The sequence below is a fragment of the Somniosus microcephalus genome, chromosome 7 (genome assembly GCF_052327205.1).
Source record: "Somniosus microcephalus isolate GS21.2 chromosome 7, FLI_Smic_1.0, whole genome shotgun sequence".
Classification (NCBI taxonomy): Eukaryota; Metazoa; Chordata; class Chondrichthyes; order Squaliformes; family Somniosidae; genus Somniosus; species Somniosus microcephalus.
The window spans coordinates 248,440,673-248,461,529 of NC_140993.1; the positions used below are offsets into that span (position 1 = coordinate 248,440,673).

A 20,857-nucleotide genomic window follows, 5' to 3' on the forward strand; every position below is an offset into this window, starting at 1 on the left:
GTACTTAGTATATCCCTTTTTCTTTATTTTTCAATTTTGATCTCTTTATTCATCCATGGTGTTTCATTATTGGCTAGTGTAGTACAGATTCAGAGATACGTGGGTGAAATTGCACTTGGTGATTGAGCAAAACGGGCGACAATCAGCAACCAGCTCTACACTTCACCTGGTTTGGTCTATAAGCAGGCTTCAGCTGCAATATAAGCCTGGAGTAAACCTACTGTTTAAAAAGTCCTGTTAAGATATCAAATCAATTGGTTCCTCTGATGAAATTTCCATCAGCAAGTCTCTAGAGAATCCCTTCTGACTTTTGTGATACATGTTTTGTCCTTCAGATGCAGATCAACTTCCCACTTTTCAAATAGAAGTATTTTTTCTGAACTGATGAAAGGTAAAACCAGAATTTGTAAGAATCGCTTCAAAAGTAGTTAGCTATTTAAAAAAAGCCTCAGGACCTCTAAAGGAGCAAGTCCATGACATGGAAAGTGTGCCCTGCAATTATCTTCGCTTTAGTAAAGGGTCAGCACAACCCATAATGTTAACTATTCTTAATCTATACTAAGATGTAAAAGTTAATGAGACAGCAAAACAACTTCCTGCATAACAATGGATTGATCATCTAAAGGTCATGTTAGAGGTTGCTTTTTGCTCTCTGGCCTCAGAGACTTCTGCCTGTGTTATCAGCTACATTTACTAGGATGCAAATAAAAAGGAATAATAAAGAAAAAATTCCCTTCAAGCGAAATCCCCATTAACTCAATAGAAAAATTACTGCGGCTGCTGGAAATCTGAAACATTTAATCTCTCCTGCCTTCCACCCTATCACAGACCGTCCTTTTTGATCTTTCCTCCCCTCCCCCCTTTCCCTGCCTCTGCACCTGCTTAAAATCTGTTACATCTCTAACTTTTTCCAGTTCTGACGAAGGGTCACAGACCTGAAACATTAACTCGGTTTCTCGCTCCACGGATGCTGTCTGGTCTGCTGAGTGTTTCCAGCATTTTGTGTTGTTATTCCCCATTAACTCAACATTGTTTGTGGGACAGTGCATCAAGTTGCCCTACAACATATCTTGGAAAACCACCGAATGTTTCAACACCAGAGCATAATCAGAAAGAACTTTTAATAGTCAGCTGTACAGTCAAAAACCACCTACATTTCTAATGTAAAAATGTTTTCTGTTTGGAGGAATATCAACCTTGTCCCTTTCTAAACAAGGTACAGGAAACTCTCTTGTTAACCAGCACCTAAATATCCAGAAATCTCTCAACCGGCAAAATTCAGGAGAAGGTTCAGGTAAGTTTTACTATATATTAGTGGCCGTGTAACCGGGGTTCCTGGATCTGTGGCCGTGTAACCGGGGTTCCTGGATCTGTGGCCGTGTAACCGGGGTTCCTGGATCTGTGGCCGTGTAACCGGGGTTCCTGCACCTGTGGCCATGCAACAGGGACTCCTGGATCTGTGGCCGTGTAACCGGGACTCCTGCACAAGTGCCGTGTAACCAGGGCTCCTGCACCTGTGGCCGTGCAACAGGGACTCCTGCACCTGTGGCCGTGTACGGGGCTCTTGTACCTTGGTAAGTATACCTCTCTGTAATCCGGACTTTTTGATCAACTGGCACCACGCCGGTCCAGTCGGTGCCGGATAAAAAAAAGTTTCCTGTAAACTCATTCCATTTTGCTTGAAGTTCCAGTTTTTAATGGAATACAAATGGTAATGTTTTAAACAAAAGGATTATTTTTCATAATTTACAGCTCACTAGAATGCAATACATTACAGCCATTAAATTTTGTGTTAACACTTCAAGTAAACACATTTTTACAATTTACTTGAATCAGAATTGCAGCTGTATTTTTTTTTAATATAAAGAGGATTCAGCAGATAACATTACCAAGTCATTGCAAGTACAAAATGGGATTTCCTCTTTTGTATTCACACAAACGTATTCAGTAAAATTAACAGGAGGAATTTCACCCTTTTAGTGCTTTAGTACTGCCCAAGGCAGACTTATTCATGTTAACGAAAGATTCCAGTATTTCACAGACATCAGTACACACTCCACTTCACTTCATTGCAGAGTAATATCTTCATCTCAGGAAACATTAGAGAATCGTCCTGAACTCATCAAAGATAAAACTCGGGACGTGCGCTTCCACAATCTAGCAAGGAAAGAAAAACAATGTTGATCAAGTCTTCTTCTCAGCTGTATTACACCAGCACCAATTTAGCCAACCAGAACAGTTAAGCAAGGACAATCTGGTAAGCAAGATCTTGCATTTTCCTACGTCATAATTTGCACCCTCCCTCAGATTGCTAAATTAGAGCTGAAAATTGTGACTCATTCTGTGTTACTCACTGGAAACCAGACCGGAAAAGAAAGGCAATGTGTTTGAGCCAGGTGCATTTCTAGAATGCCACAGATAAAGGGTCCATCATCTTAATCCTGTGTAACGTAACTCCTCCTGATGTATTGTAACAGTCACAGCAATGAACATTTCTCTACCTTTCTGGGTAATTTTGTGTAATAAACATAATTCTCCAAGAACATCAAGGCAGCCACAGCATCTGCAGGCATTTCAGGGATTTTCTGGCTAAATGTGCAAAAGAAAAACATGCCGAGGTTAAAATTATATAATTGAGTTAGAGTTTATATACACCATATACATTTACATGTCATTACAATAAAATACAGAAATGTCAGATGGAGGCTCAATTTTGCAAATTAATTTTTTTTGGCCTCAGAATTGTAGCGTCCTTAATGAAAATCAGAATTTTAATCGTTTAACTTTGTTTTATGAAACTGCTCAATAAAGTGTGCCAGCACTGTGTCTTTCCCCACCCCAAAGACATACAATGATACTTACCTGGTGGTGCACTGCTCCACTGTGGAGCGAACAAACTGGCCAATCAAGGCCAGAAAATGCTCCGTGTAACGCGAATGGAACTGCTTCAGCAGCGTGACGAGTCCAACTACCAGAGGTGGCCAATCTATGGGATCCGTGGCTTTTTTACACACCATTCCTGCAAACAGAATGAAATACAGTGGAATGGTCAGATTATCCCAACGCTTTACATGCCGATTACTTGAGACTTGGAGAAATGCTTTTCATTTTCTTCTCCTACACAAAACCTGCAAACAGGGGCCGGGAATTTGCGGTGGGTAATGACGACAAACAGCGACTTCAGGATTTAGCGCATGCACATCTAAACACGGAAATCCTGAAGTTGTGGTCAGTCATTCACTGCTCCAACACTGGCTGCGCTGTGACCGACCACCCCCGCCAATCAGTGAAACGGACAGAAACTTGGGCTTTTCCATGGTAATATCGCGGTTAAATACCCCATTAAAAGTTAGGCCATGTTTAACTAGGTGTAACTGGGGTTTTAACAGCATATTGACTGGTAAACAAACGTCCTGGCCCTGAAAAACTAATTTTTAGATTTGTGGAGTGTCAAATTTCTCCATCATGATAAAAATTACAATTTTTTAAAAAACTTAAGTTTGTTCACGATATTTCAGCTTCTACCTTATCCCCATGCGACAGTCCCAATCTTTATTTCACACTCAACATTTTTAAAAAGTCCGGATAAAAGCAGTTCTCATTTTCTGGTTTCCTGTCTGAGAATTCTGCGATGTGATTGACTGCTTAGATAGCTTGATGACATCACAGCAGATTGCACCAGGGAATTCCCATTGCAGAACACCGAAATCAACTGAATGTTGAAAATGGCAAACTTCTTGCCAGAGATCGCTGTGGGCAGCTTTCTTCAGGGCCAATGGCTAGCGCCTTTGCTTCGCTGCTGACTGCAAATTATGGGCCATGATTTTCTGAAATTTTGTAACACTAGTATTTGCAGATACTAGAACCAAGACGATATGTGCTTGATATTTTTTATTCACAGTATTCTCTGGATTCCTGTTGAAAGCAATACAAAAATATATCACTCCACTAATGTTTCTCAATTTTTAATTCATTTTATAGTCTTTAATTTCATTACATATCATTCCTAGCTGAAGGGACAGGCAAATTGATATACTCTCAGCTTTCTGACAAAATTGCTTTTGATCTGACTGCAAGGAGGTGTCCAATTTGTTGGTCTATTTTCCCTGGTAACGCTGCAGATGTAGCGCGCATGCCACTCACCGGTGGTGCTACAGAAATAAAAATCAAACTCTCTTGTGTATTTGGCTTAATACTGCACTTAATGTCAACCATGTTTATCATGGAGATTATAATTTTTATTTTACATATATAAACAAATTACATTTTGGTGAAGATAACCTACTGCAGACTTGAGTAGTCAAGACTCCAGTACATAGGAACAGGAGTCGGCCATTTAGCTGTTCGAGCCTGTTCCGCCATTCAATGTGATCATGGCTGATCTGTGACCTAACTCCATATACCCACCTTTGCCCATCCCTTAATACCATTGGCTGACAAAAATCCATCAATCTCCGATTTAAAATGAACAATTAATCTAGCATCAACTGCCGTTTGTGGAAGAGTTCCAAATGTCTACCACCCTTTGCGAGTAGAAGTGTTTCCTAACTTCACTCCTGAAAGTAATGGCTCTAATTTTTAGACTATGCCTCCTAGTCCTAGACTCTCCAACCAGCAGAAATAGTTTCTCTCTATCTAACCTCTCAGTTCCCCTTAATCACAGAAACCCCAGTGCAGATGGAGGCCATTTCGGCCCATCGAGCCTGCACCGACACATATCCCACCCGATCCCCGTAACCCCTACACCAACACATATCCCACCCCGTAACTTCCAGGGAATACAACCCTAATTTGTGCAATCTCGCCTCAATTTAACCCCTTGAAGTTCAGGTATCATTCTGGTAAATCTACGCTGCACTCCCTCCAAAGCCAATATATCCTTCCTAAGGTGTGGTCCCCAGAACTGCTCACAGTACTCCAGGTGTGGTCTAACCAGGGTTTTGTATATCCCTTTTTCAATCAATTTCACAGCCACGCTAGGTTATAAGTTTATAATGGTAAACAGAGGTATTTAACCCCCAGGCAGAGGCTGCAAACACCCTCAAACTACAAGTCATCACCCATGAAATTCTGGCATACGGTGGGGGGTAGGAGGAGGGGTGGGGGGAAGAAAAGAGAAAATAACAATATTGAGTTGTTATCTTTCCTTTACCAAACACAGTTGATTTATGTACACCAGGAGACACAGAGCCTTACTAGGAATAGTAGCAAGAATCCCGCTACCTACGTGACAAAGATTAATCTAATCCCACATTCAGTGTTCATCCGCACAAGCAGAAGCAGTGGCAAGCAAACAGGAACGCCAGTGACAATTTCTTGCCATTTGTATGCAGCTGTATTTGTTGGCTAATTTCACTAGCTCCACACCAGGATGCTGTGACACCAGTAACGTTGTTCAAATGTGTAGCTCAAGGTGGAACAACTTTTAAGCTTCCATATTCTAAAAGAATGTTGGTCAAAATGCACAGAAGAAAAAAAGAATCTTGGTCCAAACAGGTGCATGACAAGTTGTTCCTGCAACTATTCTTCTGTTGCTCAGACCTCAGCAACTACAAGGATACAGGCCTGTTGGGAATCAGTTGGGGACTACAAAATACATGGTCCCAAATCAATTTTAGCATCATGGCCATGCAGAATAATGACTCAGCAATACGGCAGAGCAAGCAAATATTTGCACTAGGAGGCACAAAGAAGGCAGTGTTTTTCTCTAACTGGAAGCAAGTATATGAACCATTCATCACTGTACAAGTTCCAAGTGTGAGCCTCCCCCTTCTAAATTGTGATATGGATTAAAACATCTCATTGTATGCATTGCTTTTTCACTATTACTTTTCAATTGTAGTCTCTAGGAGTTAGATTATCTTGTAGTTGGCAAAACCTGCAGGGAAAGAAAATGTGCAGACCATTTAATATATGCGACTAGATTGTCGCAGAACCCTCTTTGGAGATTCTTATGACTCTCCACAGCCGCTTGTGTGCGTGTCTGTGTATTTCCGAGATATTATGTTGACCTTGAATCTTTCCCCATTCTGTTTTCCTAATTTTGTAGTCTCTGTGGACTACTGTGGTGTAATTGTTTCTGGAGCCAGAAGTTAGGAGGTGTGGAAGAGGTGCCTCCTAAATGTTGATCTTTGCCTCCAATTTTACTCTCCCTGTGGGAATCGGATATTCACTTTGTGCTTCCTCACAGCAAGTAATTGGGATTCGAAACTCAGTGGAATGGAGGATCTAACTTGCATTCTACCACTTTTTGCTTGTAAGAGAAATACTGAAGAGTATGGGCAGCAAGCAAGAGAGCGAGATTAGACTGGGTGGCTTATGTGGGATTAAACACTGGCACAGGCTTAATGGACCAAATTGCCTGTTTCTGTGCTGTGACATTCTGATTCTATGAAATTGGCCACAAGTTCAAATGCCAACCCCATCTGTCCCCAAAGAGGAGAGCGGAGTTCTCAGCCAAGCCACTAGATGGAGCACTGCATATCATCTGGGGGGGAATAAACTAAAACTGGCACTCACCAGCCTTGCCTTGAAAAATATACAGCAGCATCAGATCAACCGTATCGAGGCTGAATCACCCACCCATCTGAAGGAGACGGCAGCAGAGGATAATTAAAAGGAGTAAATTAGAAAAGGGGAGAAGTGACTGACAGTTAAAACCAGTAATCAACTACATCAAGTTCTGATTTCTGTAAAGAATTCCAAACCCAGACACCAAATCTATTTTGTGCATTTTACACAACATGCAGGAATTTCACAAAGTGTATTACCTTGGTTCTTAATGTACTGCACTTTTGGCAACTGAGAAATCAGAAACAGGAAGTTCACCACTGGAAAATATGGCAGCCTCTTTGTTGTAATGTAAATCTAGGAATAAAAAGAACGCCAGTAAAAATACAACTCATTTTAACAAGAGCGAGAGAGTCAGGTCTTACGTGACAACTTACAGCACTAAGGGTATAAGAAGTCTAGCCGTAAAGGTACAGGACCAGCAAGCCAGAGATTGAGAATTCAAATCCCACTGTGGGAAACTGTGTTGGCATTAGAAAATGTTGTATAAATCCAACTTGTTCACTAATGCTCTTTAGTGAAGGGACCCATCACCACTTCCTAGTCTGGCCTACAAGTGATTCCAATCCCATAATCGTGTGCTTAATGCCCTCAACGCTACTACTACAGATGGGCCTCGTCGGTGTCATGCACAACCCAACAAAAGATTCATACTTGCTGTTTAATTATCCCGTGTACCTAATGCAGAGCTGAATGTTTTATATCGAACTATTTATTTCACTCTCGAAGATAGGATGATAGAAAATATTCTCGCTCTGCTGACTGCAAGGCCGGTCCATGAAATTACTTTGGAGTAGTCGCAACCTGTTTCCAAGTGGATTGGAGTCCACAGCAGAAAATTGCCCCCAATTTGGCAAAAAATGGCCCTAAATTGACTACCTCAGGAAAAGAGACCACAAGTACAACTGATGTCCATGTGTAACATATCCATTTAGGTAGAGGTGTTCTTGGCACCTTGGGACCGAGCAAAGGAAGATTTATTCTACATCTAACCGGTGCTGTACCTGATCTCATCTTGCTTGATGCAGATAATGGCTACAAAAAGTGAAAAGTATTTACTCAGCTTTGACACCCATCTTGACAAGCACAAAGTAAAATATTTTACAAAATCTCTCCAATATGCCTCTGTGTTTAAAGGATAATTATATCACAAATTGTGTTGAAACACGACCATCACCTACAGTCTTAATTTTGAGTCTTGATGTAACATGATATATGAATTTACACTTTCAACATACTCCCATCTTCAATGCTGTTCAGACCATCGTTTAAGAACTGATCAACCTGCGTTGGTGGGTAAATGTGCTGTGGTACTAAACCATACTGACAAGGAAGATCCCAGGTTCAAACCCCCGGCCTGTACGGAGTTACCCAACCTCAGCTGGGGCAATAATGGAGATTCACAAATGGCTTCTCAATCCTCAAGGCAGGGAATGGGTAAGGACTCACGTTCACCATCAGCGAACCTGGGAGAGAGCGAGTGAGTGCGAGTGCGAGTGCATATATCTCAGCTGAGATGTCCCACTGTTGAACTGTTGGCTGGCATTCACTGTCCAGGATTACTCAAAGAATGGCCCACCAGTGTACCTGGACTCTAGCATGAGTTACTAGGAGGAGGGTGTCAATGAGGAAGGGGAAAAAAAAAACCCACAGGGAAAGGAAATAGAAACAGAACTGCACCACAAATTGCCACAGTTGAAAACATTTCATTACAATAGGCTACACACAGTAAAACCAATAGCCAGCAACATGTGAGGAAGCATTTAAGAACACAAACGAGCAAAACTTCATGCAACCAAACCAGAATGGCTAACATTTTGAAGAAGTTTTAAAACAGGTACACAATGAATGAGCCTACCCCAGAAACACAAATACAGTGCAGTGCACTACTGAGTAACCCAACTGGTGGAGCTAGGAGCTGCACTCTTGAAGCCCATTTCATAACATAAAAGGGAACCCAAAAATCTTACTACCCGCTTACTGTTTACATGCTGGTAGAAGAGGTGGGGTAGGGCCTTTTAGGGACAAAGGTGGTGTTATATGCTTAGAGGCGCAGGGCAAGGCTAGAATACTCAATGAGTACTTTCTTTCGGTGTTTACTAAGGAGGTGGATGCTGACAAAATATCGGTAGAAGTGGAAAAGGTAGAAGCAATGGAAGGGGTGAAAACCGACAGACAGGATGGACTAAAAAGGCTGGGTATGCTTAGAGTGGATAAGTCGCCTAGTCCAGATGGCTTGCATCCCAGGTTGCTAAGGGAACTGGGGGAACGATAACAGAAGGGCTTGCCATAATTTTCCAATCTTCCCTAGATGCGGGGGAGGTGCCTGAGGATTGGAAAGTGGCAAATGAGACACCGTTGTTCAAGAAAGGATGCAAGAACAATCCTAGTAACTACAGGCCGGTCAGTTTAACATTAGTGGTGGGTAAAGTTTTAGAAACAATAATAAAAGGAAAAAATTAAACGGGCACTTAGGAGAGATTTAAGCTAATTAAGGAGAGCCAACACTGATTTGTAAAAGGCAGATCATGTTTGACTAATCTAATTGAATTTTTTGATGAAGTAACAGGGAAGATCGATGAAGGGAATGCAATGGATGTTGTCTACATGGGATTTTAGGAAGGCGTTTGACAAAGTACCACATAGAAGGCTGGTTAACAAAATTGAGGCTCATGGAATAGGTGGGTCAGTGGCAGCTTGGATAAGGAACTGGTTTAAGGACAGAAAACAGCTAGTTGTGGGAAATGGCTGTTTTTCAGACTGAAGGATGGTAGACAATGGTGTTCCCTAAGGGTCAGTGCTGGGGCCACTGCTTTTTTTGAGAAATGACCTGGATATTGGAATACAGAGTAGAATTTCTAAATCTGCCGATGACACCAAACTTGGGGGTGTGGCAAACAAACAGTGAGGATGATATCAATCGACTGCAGCAGGACATAGAAAGGCTAGCAGAATGGGCAGATGGAATTTAGTCGAGAAGTGCGAGGTGATGCATTTTGGCAGAAGGAACAGGGAGAGGCAATGTATACTTACGACTATTTATAGTTAGCATTCTAATGTTCGATCAAGCAGCTCAGGTTTACATAGAAACATAGAAGATAGGAGCAGGAGTAGGCCATTCGGCCCTTCGAGCCTGCTCCGCCATTCAACGAGATCATGGCTGATCATCCAAACCCTAGCACCCGGTCCCTACACCGACAGCCATCCCACCCAAGCCCTATCCCCGTAACCCCACGTATTTAATCCCCCCTAACACTAAGGGCCAATTTTTATCATGGCCAATCAACCTAACCCGCACATCTTTGGACTGTTGTATGATTATTTACAGACTCAAAAGTACTCCTCCTCCCAAACTTACCTTATTAAGAGGGTTGTGAATGCCAGCTGCCTCCATGTAAGCTGTGATTTCATACAACAGCGTGTTGTCGTCTTTAGGGTACGGTAATGTCGGGTCCTGGTAGTGTGCTTCAACATCAGCTAACAGTGCTCTATACAGAAAACACAATCTGGATGTTACAGAAAGATTCCGAAAATGTGCCATTTCTATTGAAAATACATTTGATTTAAGATTAGGTTTTTCTTTCAGATACAAGGTTAAATCAAAGCTCGTCAGGTGGATGTAAAACATCCCATGGCACTATTCAAACAGGAGCAGGGAATTCTCCCAGTGACCTGGTCAACATTCATCCCTCAAACAAGCCACCAAAATGGATTAATTCTGCAAATATCTCATTGCTGTTTGTGGGACCTTGCCCTGAGCAAATTGGTTGTATTTGCTTAGAAAACAGCAGTAAATACACTTCAAAAGCAATTACAATAGCAAAATACTACAGATGCTGGAAATCTGAAATAACAACAGAAAATGCTGGAAACACTCAGCAGGCCAGGCAGCATCCGTGGAGAGAGAAACAGAGTTAACGTTTCAGGTCTGTGACCCTTTGTCAGAACTGGAAAAAGTTAGAGTTGTAACAGATATTAAGCAGGTGCAGAGGCAGGGAAAGGGGGGAGGGGAGGAAAGAACACAAGGGATGGTCTGTGATAGGGTGGAAGGCAAGAGATTAAATGTTGCAAATGGGGATGGCAGAATCATCAACAGCTGCCACCTGAAAAAATAGGGGCAGAGGTTATGGTCTGTAATTGTTGAACTCAATGTTGAGTCCAGAAGGCTGTAAAGTGCCTAATCGAAAGAGGAGGTGCTGTTCCTCGAGCTTACGTTGAGCTTCATTGGAGCAGTGCAAGAGGCCGAGGACAGAGAGGTCCGAGTGTGAGTGGAGCAGAGAATTAAAGTGACAGGCGACTGGTAGCTCGGGGTCACCCTTATGGACTGAATGGAGGTGTTTCGCAAAGCAGTCACCCAATCTGCGTTTGGTCTCCCCAATGTAGAAACCGCATCGTGAGCAGCGAATACAGTATACTAAATTGCAAGTACAAGTAAATCGCTGTTTCACCTGGAAGGAGTGTTTGGGGCCCTGGACAGTGGGTAGGGAGGAGCATCTCCTGCTCTTGCACAGGAAGGTACTGTGAGGAGGGATGGGGCTGATTGAGGAGGGAGCAGTTCCTTCGGAATGCTGAAAGGGGAGGGGGAAGGGAAGATGTGTTTGGTGCTGGGATCATGCTGGAGGTGGTGGAAATGGCAGAGGATGATCTGTTGAATGTGGAGGCTGGTGGGTTGAAAGGTGAGGACAAGGGAAACCCTATTGTGGTTCTGGGAGGGAGAAGAGGTGAGAGCAGAAGTGCGGGAAATGGAACGGACACGGTTGAGGGCCATGTCAACCACGGTAGAGGGGAATCCTCGGTTGAGGAAAAAGGAAGACATTTCGGAAGCACCGTTACATCTCTAACTTTTTCCAGTTCTGACGAAGGGTCACAGGCCTGAAACGTTAACTCCGTTTCTCTCTCAGCGGATGCTGCCTGACCTGCTGAGTGCTTCCAGCATTTTCTGTTGTTATTTCAAAAGCAATTAATTGGCTCTGAAGTGCCTGCTCCAAACTTGCAGCCTGAAACAAATGGTTCCAGAACTCAGTGAAAGTAATTGAAAATAAAAATCCAAACATTGATCTTAAAGACAGGAAATAACTCAACTGGTAAGTACCATCCTGCTATGGTACTTACCAGTAGAGCTACCTTCTCTTTTAACCAGCACGAGAGCCATTGAACGCTTCATGCACTATTGGCAACTGGAAGTCGTATATGAGGGACTGTGAAGTGCTGTGCTCCTATAAGAATTCCTTTTTTAGTGTCCAGGATAAAAAATGTTCTTACAGGTTGAGATTTTCCAGTGCTGCTGCAAGATGCTTCGAGTCAAACTTGCATGAATAGCTCAGTTCATTGGCAATCTGCTGTCTTAATATCTGCATCTGTCCCACCTACACATTAAAAATAAGCAAGACGATAAAGATTAATCTCATAAATTAATAGATTAAGACAGCATTTAGCTACTGGATATGTATTCATAAGCAGCAAAGCAAGTGTAACTTAATAGGAAATATAACGGATAGGTTTAAAATTCTTTCAACCTAATAATAATCATCTGGAATTTCCATTATTTTCAATTGCAATTTCACAGAGTTTCAATTCACTGTTGGCAAATGCATTTTATTGATGTGTAAACCAGGCTACAAAATGTTACAGTATAAGTAGCTCGTGCAGTATAAAAACTAAGTTAAATGTTCAAAACTGCAGAAAAGTACTTAAAAGTAACAAATCTCATTTCCATGACTCACCATCCTAACCCTGCCACACTAACAAACTTCTCTAATTAATTAGACATAATGACATAAAACATTACTCATGCAAGCCACCGGGCTGGATTTCTTGATGAAGAGTAACACTGGATTAACGTCTGTGACTGAGGTCACTCGAAGTCGTCTGGAATGACCTAGTGACATAAAAGTTCAGTGCTGTCATTTTAACAGCTAGTGACAACGCACTGCTGCTCACGGAGTTGGACTGCAAGACTGTGGCCTGCATCTGGCACAGCACCCCCAATAGCCTCAGGGGGTGAAGTACAGCCTTCCAATACATAGCCATGTGAAAAATAATCAAGATAGGACCTGCAAGGTCTATAAACCCTCTGAGGTAGGCACAACAATGACTGCACTGTACTTACAGAAACTGCTGGCAATACTCAGCCGGTCAGGCAGCATCTGTGGAGAGAGAGAAACAAAGTGGCCTTTCGTCACCAACCTGAAGCGTTAACTCGGTTTCTCTCTCCACAGATGCTGCCTGACTTGCTGAGCGTTTCCAGCAGTTTCTGTTTGTATTTCAGATTGCCAGCATCCGCAGGGTTTTGGTTTTGCTTCAAAAGTTCTTAATTGGCGGTGAAGCGCTTTCGGACGTCCTGGGGTAGTGAAAGACGCAATGTGTTGGGAAGCAGCGTTTTCTGCAATGACTCACTCACTCTACGGTCCTCCAAAATAGCCTTGTCCGTAATCCTCATCCTCCTGCTCCTCTTCATATTACAGGCAAAAAGGGGATTCTCATGGGGTAATCCATCACCTCCATTTCAAAATTTTACTTTTTATGCAACACACTGCAAATGGCAGGAGACCTCTTCCGTGAAGCTCCCAAGTACAAGGTGCCCATCCTCTCGGCTGCAGATGATGAACAGGGCAGGAAAACTCAGAAAAGAGGAACCACAAAAAAAAAAGAGGGTGTCTCGTTCTCCCGCAAGGGGTGCAAGGCAAACTGAGTAGTCAATAGTAATGAATGAATTAACACAATAATAATCCACTATGATTCTATGCTATTTTACCTTTCTTTCAAGGGGCTGCTCTCAAAAAAAGATAATCTTTTACTGATGCTTTTATGTTTACTAACAACACCAAGGTCTTCTTGGTCAGAATCCTTCCGGTCAGAGAGACAGGGTCAAATGACCTGCTCCCACCCAGTTCTCTGCCCAAGCCTTTCTGGATGACGGAGATGTACAAACCAGCACCTGGACAATTTGGCTGCCATTTTTATCTGCCTCCTGATGGAAAGTGTTTCGCCTTCATTTGCTTTGCCCGAGACGGAATAAGGAGGACACCTTGTAGAGATCATTAACTCAGCGTGTCAAAACACATTGCTGCTCCAACTTTCTATATCCCCAACTCAACGAGAACACATTTTTACAACAACAAGTATTTATATAGTGTCTTTAAAAGTAGTAAAACGTCCCAAAGGCACTTCACAGGAGTATTGCAAGAAACATTTGACACCGAACCACATGGGGAGAAATTAGGGCAGATGGCCAAAAGCTTGGTCAAAGGTAGGTTTTAAGGAGCGTCTTAAAGGAGGAAAGAGGTAGAGAGGTTTAGGGAGGGAATTCCAGAGTTTAGGGCCGAGGCAGCTGAAGGCACGGCCGCCAAAGGTTGAGGCACTATATAAATACAAGTTATTGTTGTTGTTTTATTTACTGCAAGACAAAAGTCCAGAAAATACAAAAGTAGAAAACCCAACATAATAATGTACGTCTACAAAGCGATTACCTTTAGAACAGAATCCTGATAAGATGACCAGATCTTCTGGGTTTTTGCCACTGCAGCAGAATACACTTTGCTGGAATTCGCTAAAGTTGATGGAATGAAAAGTAACCTACAGTAAGGCATCCACAAATGAAGGCTTTTATGTTACTTTTTCCAAGTTCTTTTCCCCCCTAGACAGAATCAGCACTACCCCTCTCCTCTATGAGGCAGCAAGCAATCCGACTCACTGACTCTTTACTGGGGAACACTGATGACTGCTGCAAGGGAGCAGAATTTATTGGGGGGGGGGGGGGGGGGGGTGGTTTACTGGTCAAGTTTCCTAGATGGAATCATATTACTCCTTCAGTGTTGCTACAAAATGTCCAGCAAAGCACCAGGAAATGCAAGGGAGATAAATGAAAAGTAGTGTTACAGTTCAGGGCATCTCCCAACGCCCTTTACTCAAGCTCACCGTAAAAGGCAGCTTCCATAAACAGCCCCACACTTTTTATGATCCAAAGGTTATGCGCAATAAATGGGACGCAGCACCTTTCACGTCTAATAATCTATGCTTTTGCTACAAAATTATACCAGATATAGTGTAGGCAGTAACTAGATGGCATAATTTAAGATCGCCACCAAAAGAACAAAGGGAGGGATTAGGAGAAATTGTTGTACACAGTAGGTTTTTTAACGATATGAATGCTCTACCATAAGCAGTGGTGGAAGCAGAGGCAACAATAACTTTTAAAAGGGAAATGGAAAAATATTGGAGAGAGAAAAATTTAAACGGGTAAGAAGAAAGGGAACGAGAGTAGGCATAAGTGAATAGCTTTCAGGCAGCCCGCACAGGCTCAATGGGCCTCTTTCTATGTTCCTGGCTTTCTTCATTGCATAGAATTTACAGCACAAACAGGCCATTCGGCCCAACCGGTCTATACCGGCATTTATGCTCATCATCTTAGTTCTTCTCATTTTATCAACATATCCTTCTATTCCTTTCTCCCTCATCCAGCTTCCCCTTAAATGTATCTGTTCTATTCGCCTCAACCACTCCATGTGGTAGAGAGTTCCACATTCTCACCACTCTCCGAGTGAAGAAGTTTCTCTTGAATTCTTAGGTGACCATCTTATATTCATGGCCCCTAGTTTTGGACCCCCCCTGCAAAAGTGGAAATCTCTTCTGCATCCATCCCATTAAACCCCTTCATAATGTTAAAGACCTCGGTCAAGTCAATTCTCAGTCTACCCTTTTCTGGAGAAGAGCCCCAGCCTGTTCAGTCTTTAAACATGACATTAAACTGTTGAATCCAATGAAAGTCGTCATTCTGGGATTCATAATCCTTTAAAATTCTTTTGATGGCGTTTTACAGAATTGCACACCTTCACGTTCACCAAGTCGTCTCTCTTTAGGTGATCTGATGATACAGCTGCTCTAAATGAACTCAAGAAATGGCCTACACTCCGATACATCACACCCTAAGAGGCCCCTGAATACAGAACTGTGAATGAAGACAGTTCAAAGACACAATGGGGTGTCAGGCAGGAACTTAGGGACACATGATAAGCAAACGTCTACACTTCTTCCAGGCCTAGCATATCAAATTAATACTTGGATGGGGCACAATCAGATTAATTTTAGGAACAGTTCTATAAGCAAGTACTGTACTGACTGCAGATCAAAGCACCTGGTTTATACTCTGCAGACTGCCCCCTCCCAGGCCAGCATAACATTTTGTGATGAGTAGATGACACAGCTACCATTTTAACACTAGTTAGTTCAAAATCATTCAAAATGTTAAAGTTAAGACAGAAAATTTAAAACACAATGTTACACTTTTCACCAGGATGAAGCTCAGCTTCAGTGACAAGCAATGTGAACGCATGATTTTCAGGTTGCTTCGAGAGAGCTGTATATCACACTGGGATAATGCAGTCAGTTTAATTATATTCTTCTTACTCTTGCCCTTTCGTGGTTGAAGAGGTAACTTAATTAATCATCTCCCTCGATCTCAGCAACTCACTCCTTGAGGTGGTGTGCTCGAGAGATGTGGGAATTTTCCAGCTGCCTTCAACAATCTGGCAGAGACACGGAACGTGCCCCTCAGAGGGAGGGAAGTCCGCCTATGAATCCAATACCCTCATTTGTGTAGGCTTTCCCTTCTTTCAGGAGAAAAACATGCGGCCGTTGGGACACAGCAAGGGAAAATAACTAAATTCTGAATCAACAGGCTTTGGGGCTTCCACAAGAATCTGAAATGGTAGCATTTGTAGAGTAACAGAAAATGAGTGAAATTCAAATTCTGGTTTGTTGCCAAGTAAAATAATAATATAAATTAAATCATTTAAAAAAATCTTCACACAATCTTCCAACCTGAGAATTAACACATTTTCTTTAACAAATTTTTATATGCTTTCCAAATTATTTTTCCATTCATGTAATGTACACTTACAATAAAGGTATTAACTAACCAAGCACATATGGCTTTGTAAAATCAGCTGGAAGAGATAATGCCAGAAGCTACCATACAATACGCCCTCTAAACTCCTCCCTTTTCTAAATGACTTACCTATGATTCCTTTTACTGGATTTACATGATGCTGAAAGGGTTTAATCGTGTCCATCACAGCCTTGTCCCTCAGCACATTTCTATGAAGCATATCTAAGAAAATCTATAAAACAAAATTATTTACCAAGACCAGCACCAATAATCTTGCAATACTGGATTTTGCCTGCTTAGTACTATTCAGCAAAATTTTAAACTAAGTGACTAACAAGGGCATGCCATGTTCATTAATTGAAAAATTTTACAAGCAGTTAGTCTGTTCAAAAGTTGCCTCGCACAAAATCATTGGCTTCCGCTCCTTTTCATTTAAGGACTAAATGGAAAGATTTCATCTGTTCACTATTCACAGTGTCAGCTGTGGCTCAGTCGCCCCCGAGTTAGAAGGTTGTGGGCTCAAGCCCCACTCCAGGGACTTGAGCACATAAATCTAGGCTGACACTCCAGTGCAGTACGGAGGGAGTGCTGCACGGTCAGAGGTGCCGTCTTTCGGATGAGACATTAAACCGAAGCCGTCTGCTCGCTCAGGTGGACGTAAAAGATCCCACGGCACTATTTCGAAGAAGAGCAGTGGAGTTATCCCCGGTGTCCTGGCCAGTATTTATCCCTCAATCAACATAACCAAAAAAACAGATTATCTGGTCATTATCACATTGCTGTTTGTGGAAGCTTGCTGTGCGCAAATTGGCTGCCACGTTTCCCACATGAAAACAGTAGCTACACTTCAAAAGAAGGCTGTAAAGCACTTTGGGACGTCCAGTGGTCGTGAAAGGCACTATATAAATATAAGTTTTTCTTTCTTTATATTCATGATTTTGGTACAAATAGAAAGAATCCATTTAGAATTTTCAACAAATAGCAAACAGAGGAAATCGTCCCCCAAAGTCTTGCCTTCAGGAACCATCAGTATTGATATTGCTTTCCCAATCTACGAACATATGAAAAAGGACAGGGAAAGACCATCTAGCCTGTCCCATCCATAGTGCAGCATACTTACACTACCCTGTCGCACAATCTGCTGGGAGAGGCAGAAAAACAAAAGGCCAATTTAGAGGAGAAAAAAACCACTGGGAAATTCCTCTCCGGCCCCCCAAAGTCAATAAAGCAAAGCTCCACAAGACTGCAGTGTCTTGGTATCTAATCAAGTCTATAGTCCTGATTTTAACTCGGAGCGGAAATAAGGTGAGTGGCAGCAAAGACGAGCGGCAAACCGCCCCCCACCTCGGCATGAGGCCTAGGCGATTTTAACTCCCGCACTTCATTTGCATGCCCCCTCCAAAACCGTCGGGAAGCGGCAGCGGACATCATCGGAGCACGACCTGCATATTTACAGAAGGATCCCGCTGCCTTCTGGTGGGAGTGTCTCTCACCTGCTCAGGTGAGCAGGTCAAAATTGTAAACTGCAGGTACTGAGTGGCACGTCGGCAGCCAAGTCTCCTGGGTGATTTTGCCTGCCTATTCGACTGGTTTCCTCTGGGTGGGCAGGGTTAAAATTGCCCCGTGTTTTCACATTTTATACTGATGCCCCTCAGTCCTTTTCTCATCTAGCCCAAATAGCCAATCCACCCAAACATAATCTATTCCCCTTTATCAATCATTTTTAAACGCCTCAATCACATTACCTTGAAATCTACTATTCTACATTGGGAAAAAATTTGTAGTTCCCGGAACCCATCGCGATAGCGACAAGCCCAGAGAATAGGTTATCATTCTGGTGGTCCTTCTCTGGACGTTCCCAAAGGCCGTGAGATCCCCCACGCGTCTTGTTTATATAGAACTATCCTAACTGTGCATTGTAACAAATTATTTGCTTCCCTTGTGGCCTCGCAACACTGGATGTGGGCCTTTAACGTTGCATGAACTACGACACTCCAGTCCCTCTCCTGTGTCGCAGTCTTTAGTGGGTAACCCTCCTGCATGGTATACACATGCCTGGAATTACCCTGGTCCAAATGCATCATGTTGTTCCTGTTTCATATTAAAATTAGCAGAGGGTTGATGATAGAAGCAAGTGAATTGGTTGGGAAGCACTGAAGAGGTGTGTGTGTGTGTGTGTGTGTGTGTGTGTGTGTGTGTGTGTGTGTGTGTGTGTGTGTGTGTGTGTGTGTGTGTGTGTGTGTGTGTGTGTGTGTGTGTGTTATCAACACTATTCTAAATTGGTTCATATGGGGGAGGGGGGAGCCCATGAAAGAAATTTAAAAAAAATTCATTATTACAGGCAACAGGAAAAGTACACAGATTTAAAAATAAATACAAACCCTCACACATAACTAAGCAGGTATACAGAATTAAAATAGGAATGTGAATACCAGGTCCAGAATAGGGATCTCTTACCTGGATCTCCTTAACGATCATGAAGCAGAGCAGTCTGTCCAGCCCATTCAGCCCAAACGTGCCTAAAGAATTCTGGATTTCTGAGAAGAGCTGTTTGTTGGTCACTTCCTGGTGAGTCTTCATGTCGTACCACGTGTTTATCTGGTCAATGTAGCAGGTCATTCTGAGCAAAAAAGAAATCTAATAAAAGGACTGCCCTCCATCACTTTAAAAGGATCGGTGTGTAGAAAGGAGCCCGACTGGAGTACAGAGGCCTGGGGTTTCCGCGTGTTTTCCGCTCAGATATCAGTGGCATCTGGGTGAAAGCGACTAAACTAGCGCAAAAGATCACGGAACTTAAAACCTAAGTGAGTTACGCCCATAACCATTTACCCGCGAGTTTCCCCCATCTTTTACCGTGGTTCAAAATCAATTTGCCCGAAGAAGTCCCCCGCCCACAAAACTGGCCAGGTCAGCGGGGTGAGTTTCTGCTGACTGCACACAAATTGTCAGGGGCACAGGTACCCGCGGTCATATTAATCCAGCGTTAATGACCTGCCGTTGCAGTGACCAGCAGTCAACTGAGGCCTCACTCAGGTCGTTTTCTCATACTGATGCTACAATAACTTTATAAATTACTTTTAATTCAAATTCAGTCAATTGATCTGCCCGTGGTACATTAGACCTGTAACCAGCAGTCAATTGAAGCCACTGATGGGCCTGCTTCTTCAGCTGCAGCAATTACTTGAATATATTTTCACTTTAAAATTAGTTTAACTGAGTCACCTTGTAGGTCCCATTGGCCATGCTCCAATCAATAATCAATTACAATGGATGACGCTGCTCAATTCTGCTGATTCGTGGGCCATTTTATGTTCGGGCATATATAAATTAATTTGAGCGGAAACTTGGGCGCAACTTCACCGTGGCAAAAACAGCCGCATCGTCCAGCGCATTCTGGATGCATTTTACAGATTGCGCCCCAAGCGGAAACTCCAGGCCAAAGAGTTTATTCATTCTAAAAAAAATTCAGCAGGAGGATTTGGGGGTGACGACGGGGGGGGGGGGGGGGGACAACTATTTGGGAGCTGAGGAAGTGGTGTTCACGGAGTTTGTAGATGCTGAGTGGAAAAGGACTACCAAGCCTGCTTGCCAGACAATGTACCGTTTGGAAAGAATGGTATTAAACATAGAAACTTAGAAGATAGGAGCAGGAGTAGGCCATTCGGCCCCTCGAGCCTGCTCCACCATTCAATGCGATCATGGCTGATCATTCAAATTCAGTACCCTATCCCTGCTTTCTCCCCATATCCCTTGAGCCCCTTAGCCTTAAGAAATATATCTAACTCCTTCTTGAATATATTTAATGAATTGGCCTCAACTGTCTTCTGTGGTAGAGAATTCCACAGGTTCACCACTCTCTGGGTGAAGAAATTCCTCCTCATCTCTGTCCTAAATGGCTTACCCCTTATCCTTAGACTGTGACCCCTGGTTCTGGACTCCCCCGCCATTGGGAACAGCCTTCCTGCATCTAGTCTGTCTAGTCCTGTTAGAATTTTATAAGTTTCAATGAGATCCCCTCTCATTCTTCTAAACTCTAGCGAATATAAGCCTAATCGACCCAATCTCTCTTCATACGATGATTATTCTTGAAGTGCTGGAACTTTGGAAAATTTCATCCCAAGGAACGCAGTGGTTCGAGGGTGAATAATGGAGGATACAAGATTAGAATGGTATTCTGGACTTCTGTTCAACTTATCTCAAGAGTAAGCCAGGGCAATCCTTCCAGTACCTTTCATCGAGAGACTCAATGAGCTGGATAGAGCAGACTGCGCATAAACTAAGGAAGGAACAGGCTTGATGGGCCAAATGCCTTTTTCTCATTTCACGTTGTTTTCGAACGAGACCATTTCTTCAAAGATTCCAATGCCAAAAATGGCAAACTGAAGCATTGTGGCTCCCTTG

At 42.8% G+C, this 20,857-nt stretch overlaps 1 protein-coding gene across 1 annotated transcript in view; it reads right to left on the minus strand.

Annotated features, from left to right (window-relative positions):
- Nucleotides 1-1,102: 1,102 nt before the first annotated feature.
- washc5 (WASH complex subunit 5) overlaps nucleotides 1,103-20,857 on the minus strand; it is a 59,784-nt gene continuing 40,029 nt past the window's right edge. Inside the window, exons 20-28 of the mRNA XM_085993574.1 lie at nucleotides 18,914-19,076; nucleotides 16,586-16,688; nucleotides 14,040-14,119; nucleotides 11,833-11,936; nucleotides 9,929-10,058; nucleotides 6,771-6,867; nucleotides 2,863-3,019; nucleotides 2,502-2,589; nucleotides 1,103-2,157 (exon numbers count right to left, since the gene is read on the minus strand). Coding sequence (XP_085849700.1) covers nucleotides 2,101-2,157; nucleotides 2,502-2,589; nucleotides 2,863-3,019; nucleotides 6,771-6,867; nucleotides 9,929-10,058; nucleotides 11,833-11,936; nucleotides 14,040-14,119; nucleotides 16,586-16,688; nucleotides 18,914-19,076 — 979 coding nt within the window. The 3' untranslated portion in view covers nucleotides 1,103-2,100. The remainder of the gene's footprint in view (nucleotides 2,158-2,501; nucleotides 2,590-2,862; nucleotides 3,020-6,770; nucleotides 6,868-9,928; nucleotides 10,059-11,832; nucleotides 11,937-14,039; nucleotides 14,120-16,585; nucleotides 16,689-18,913; nucleotides 19,077-20,857) is intronic.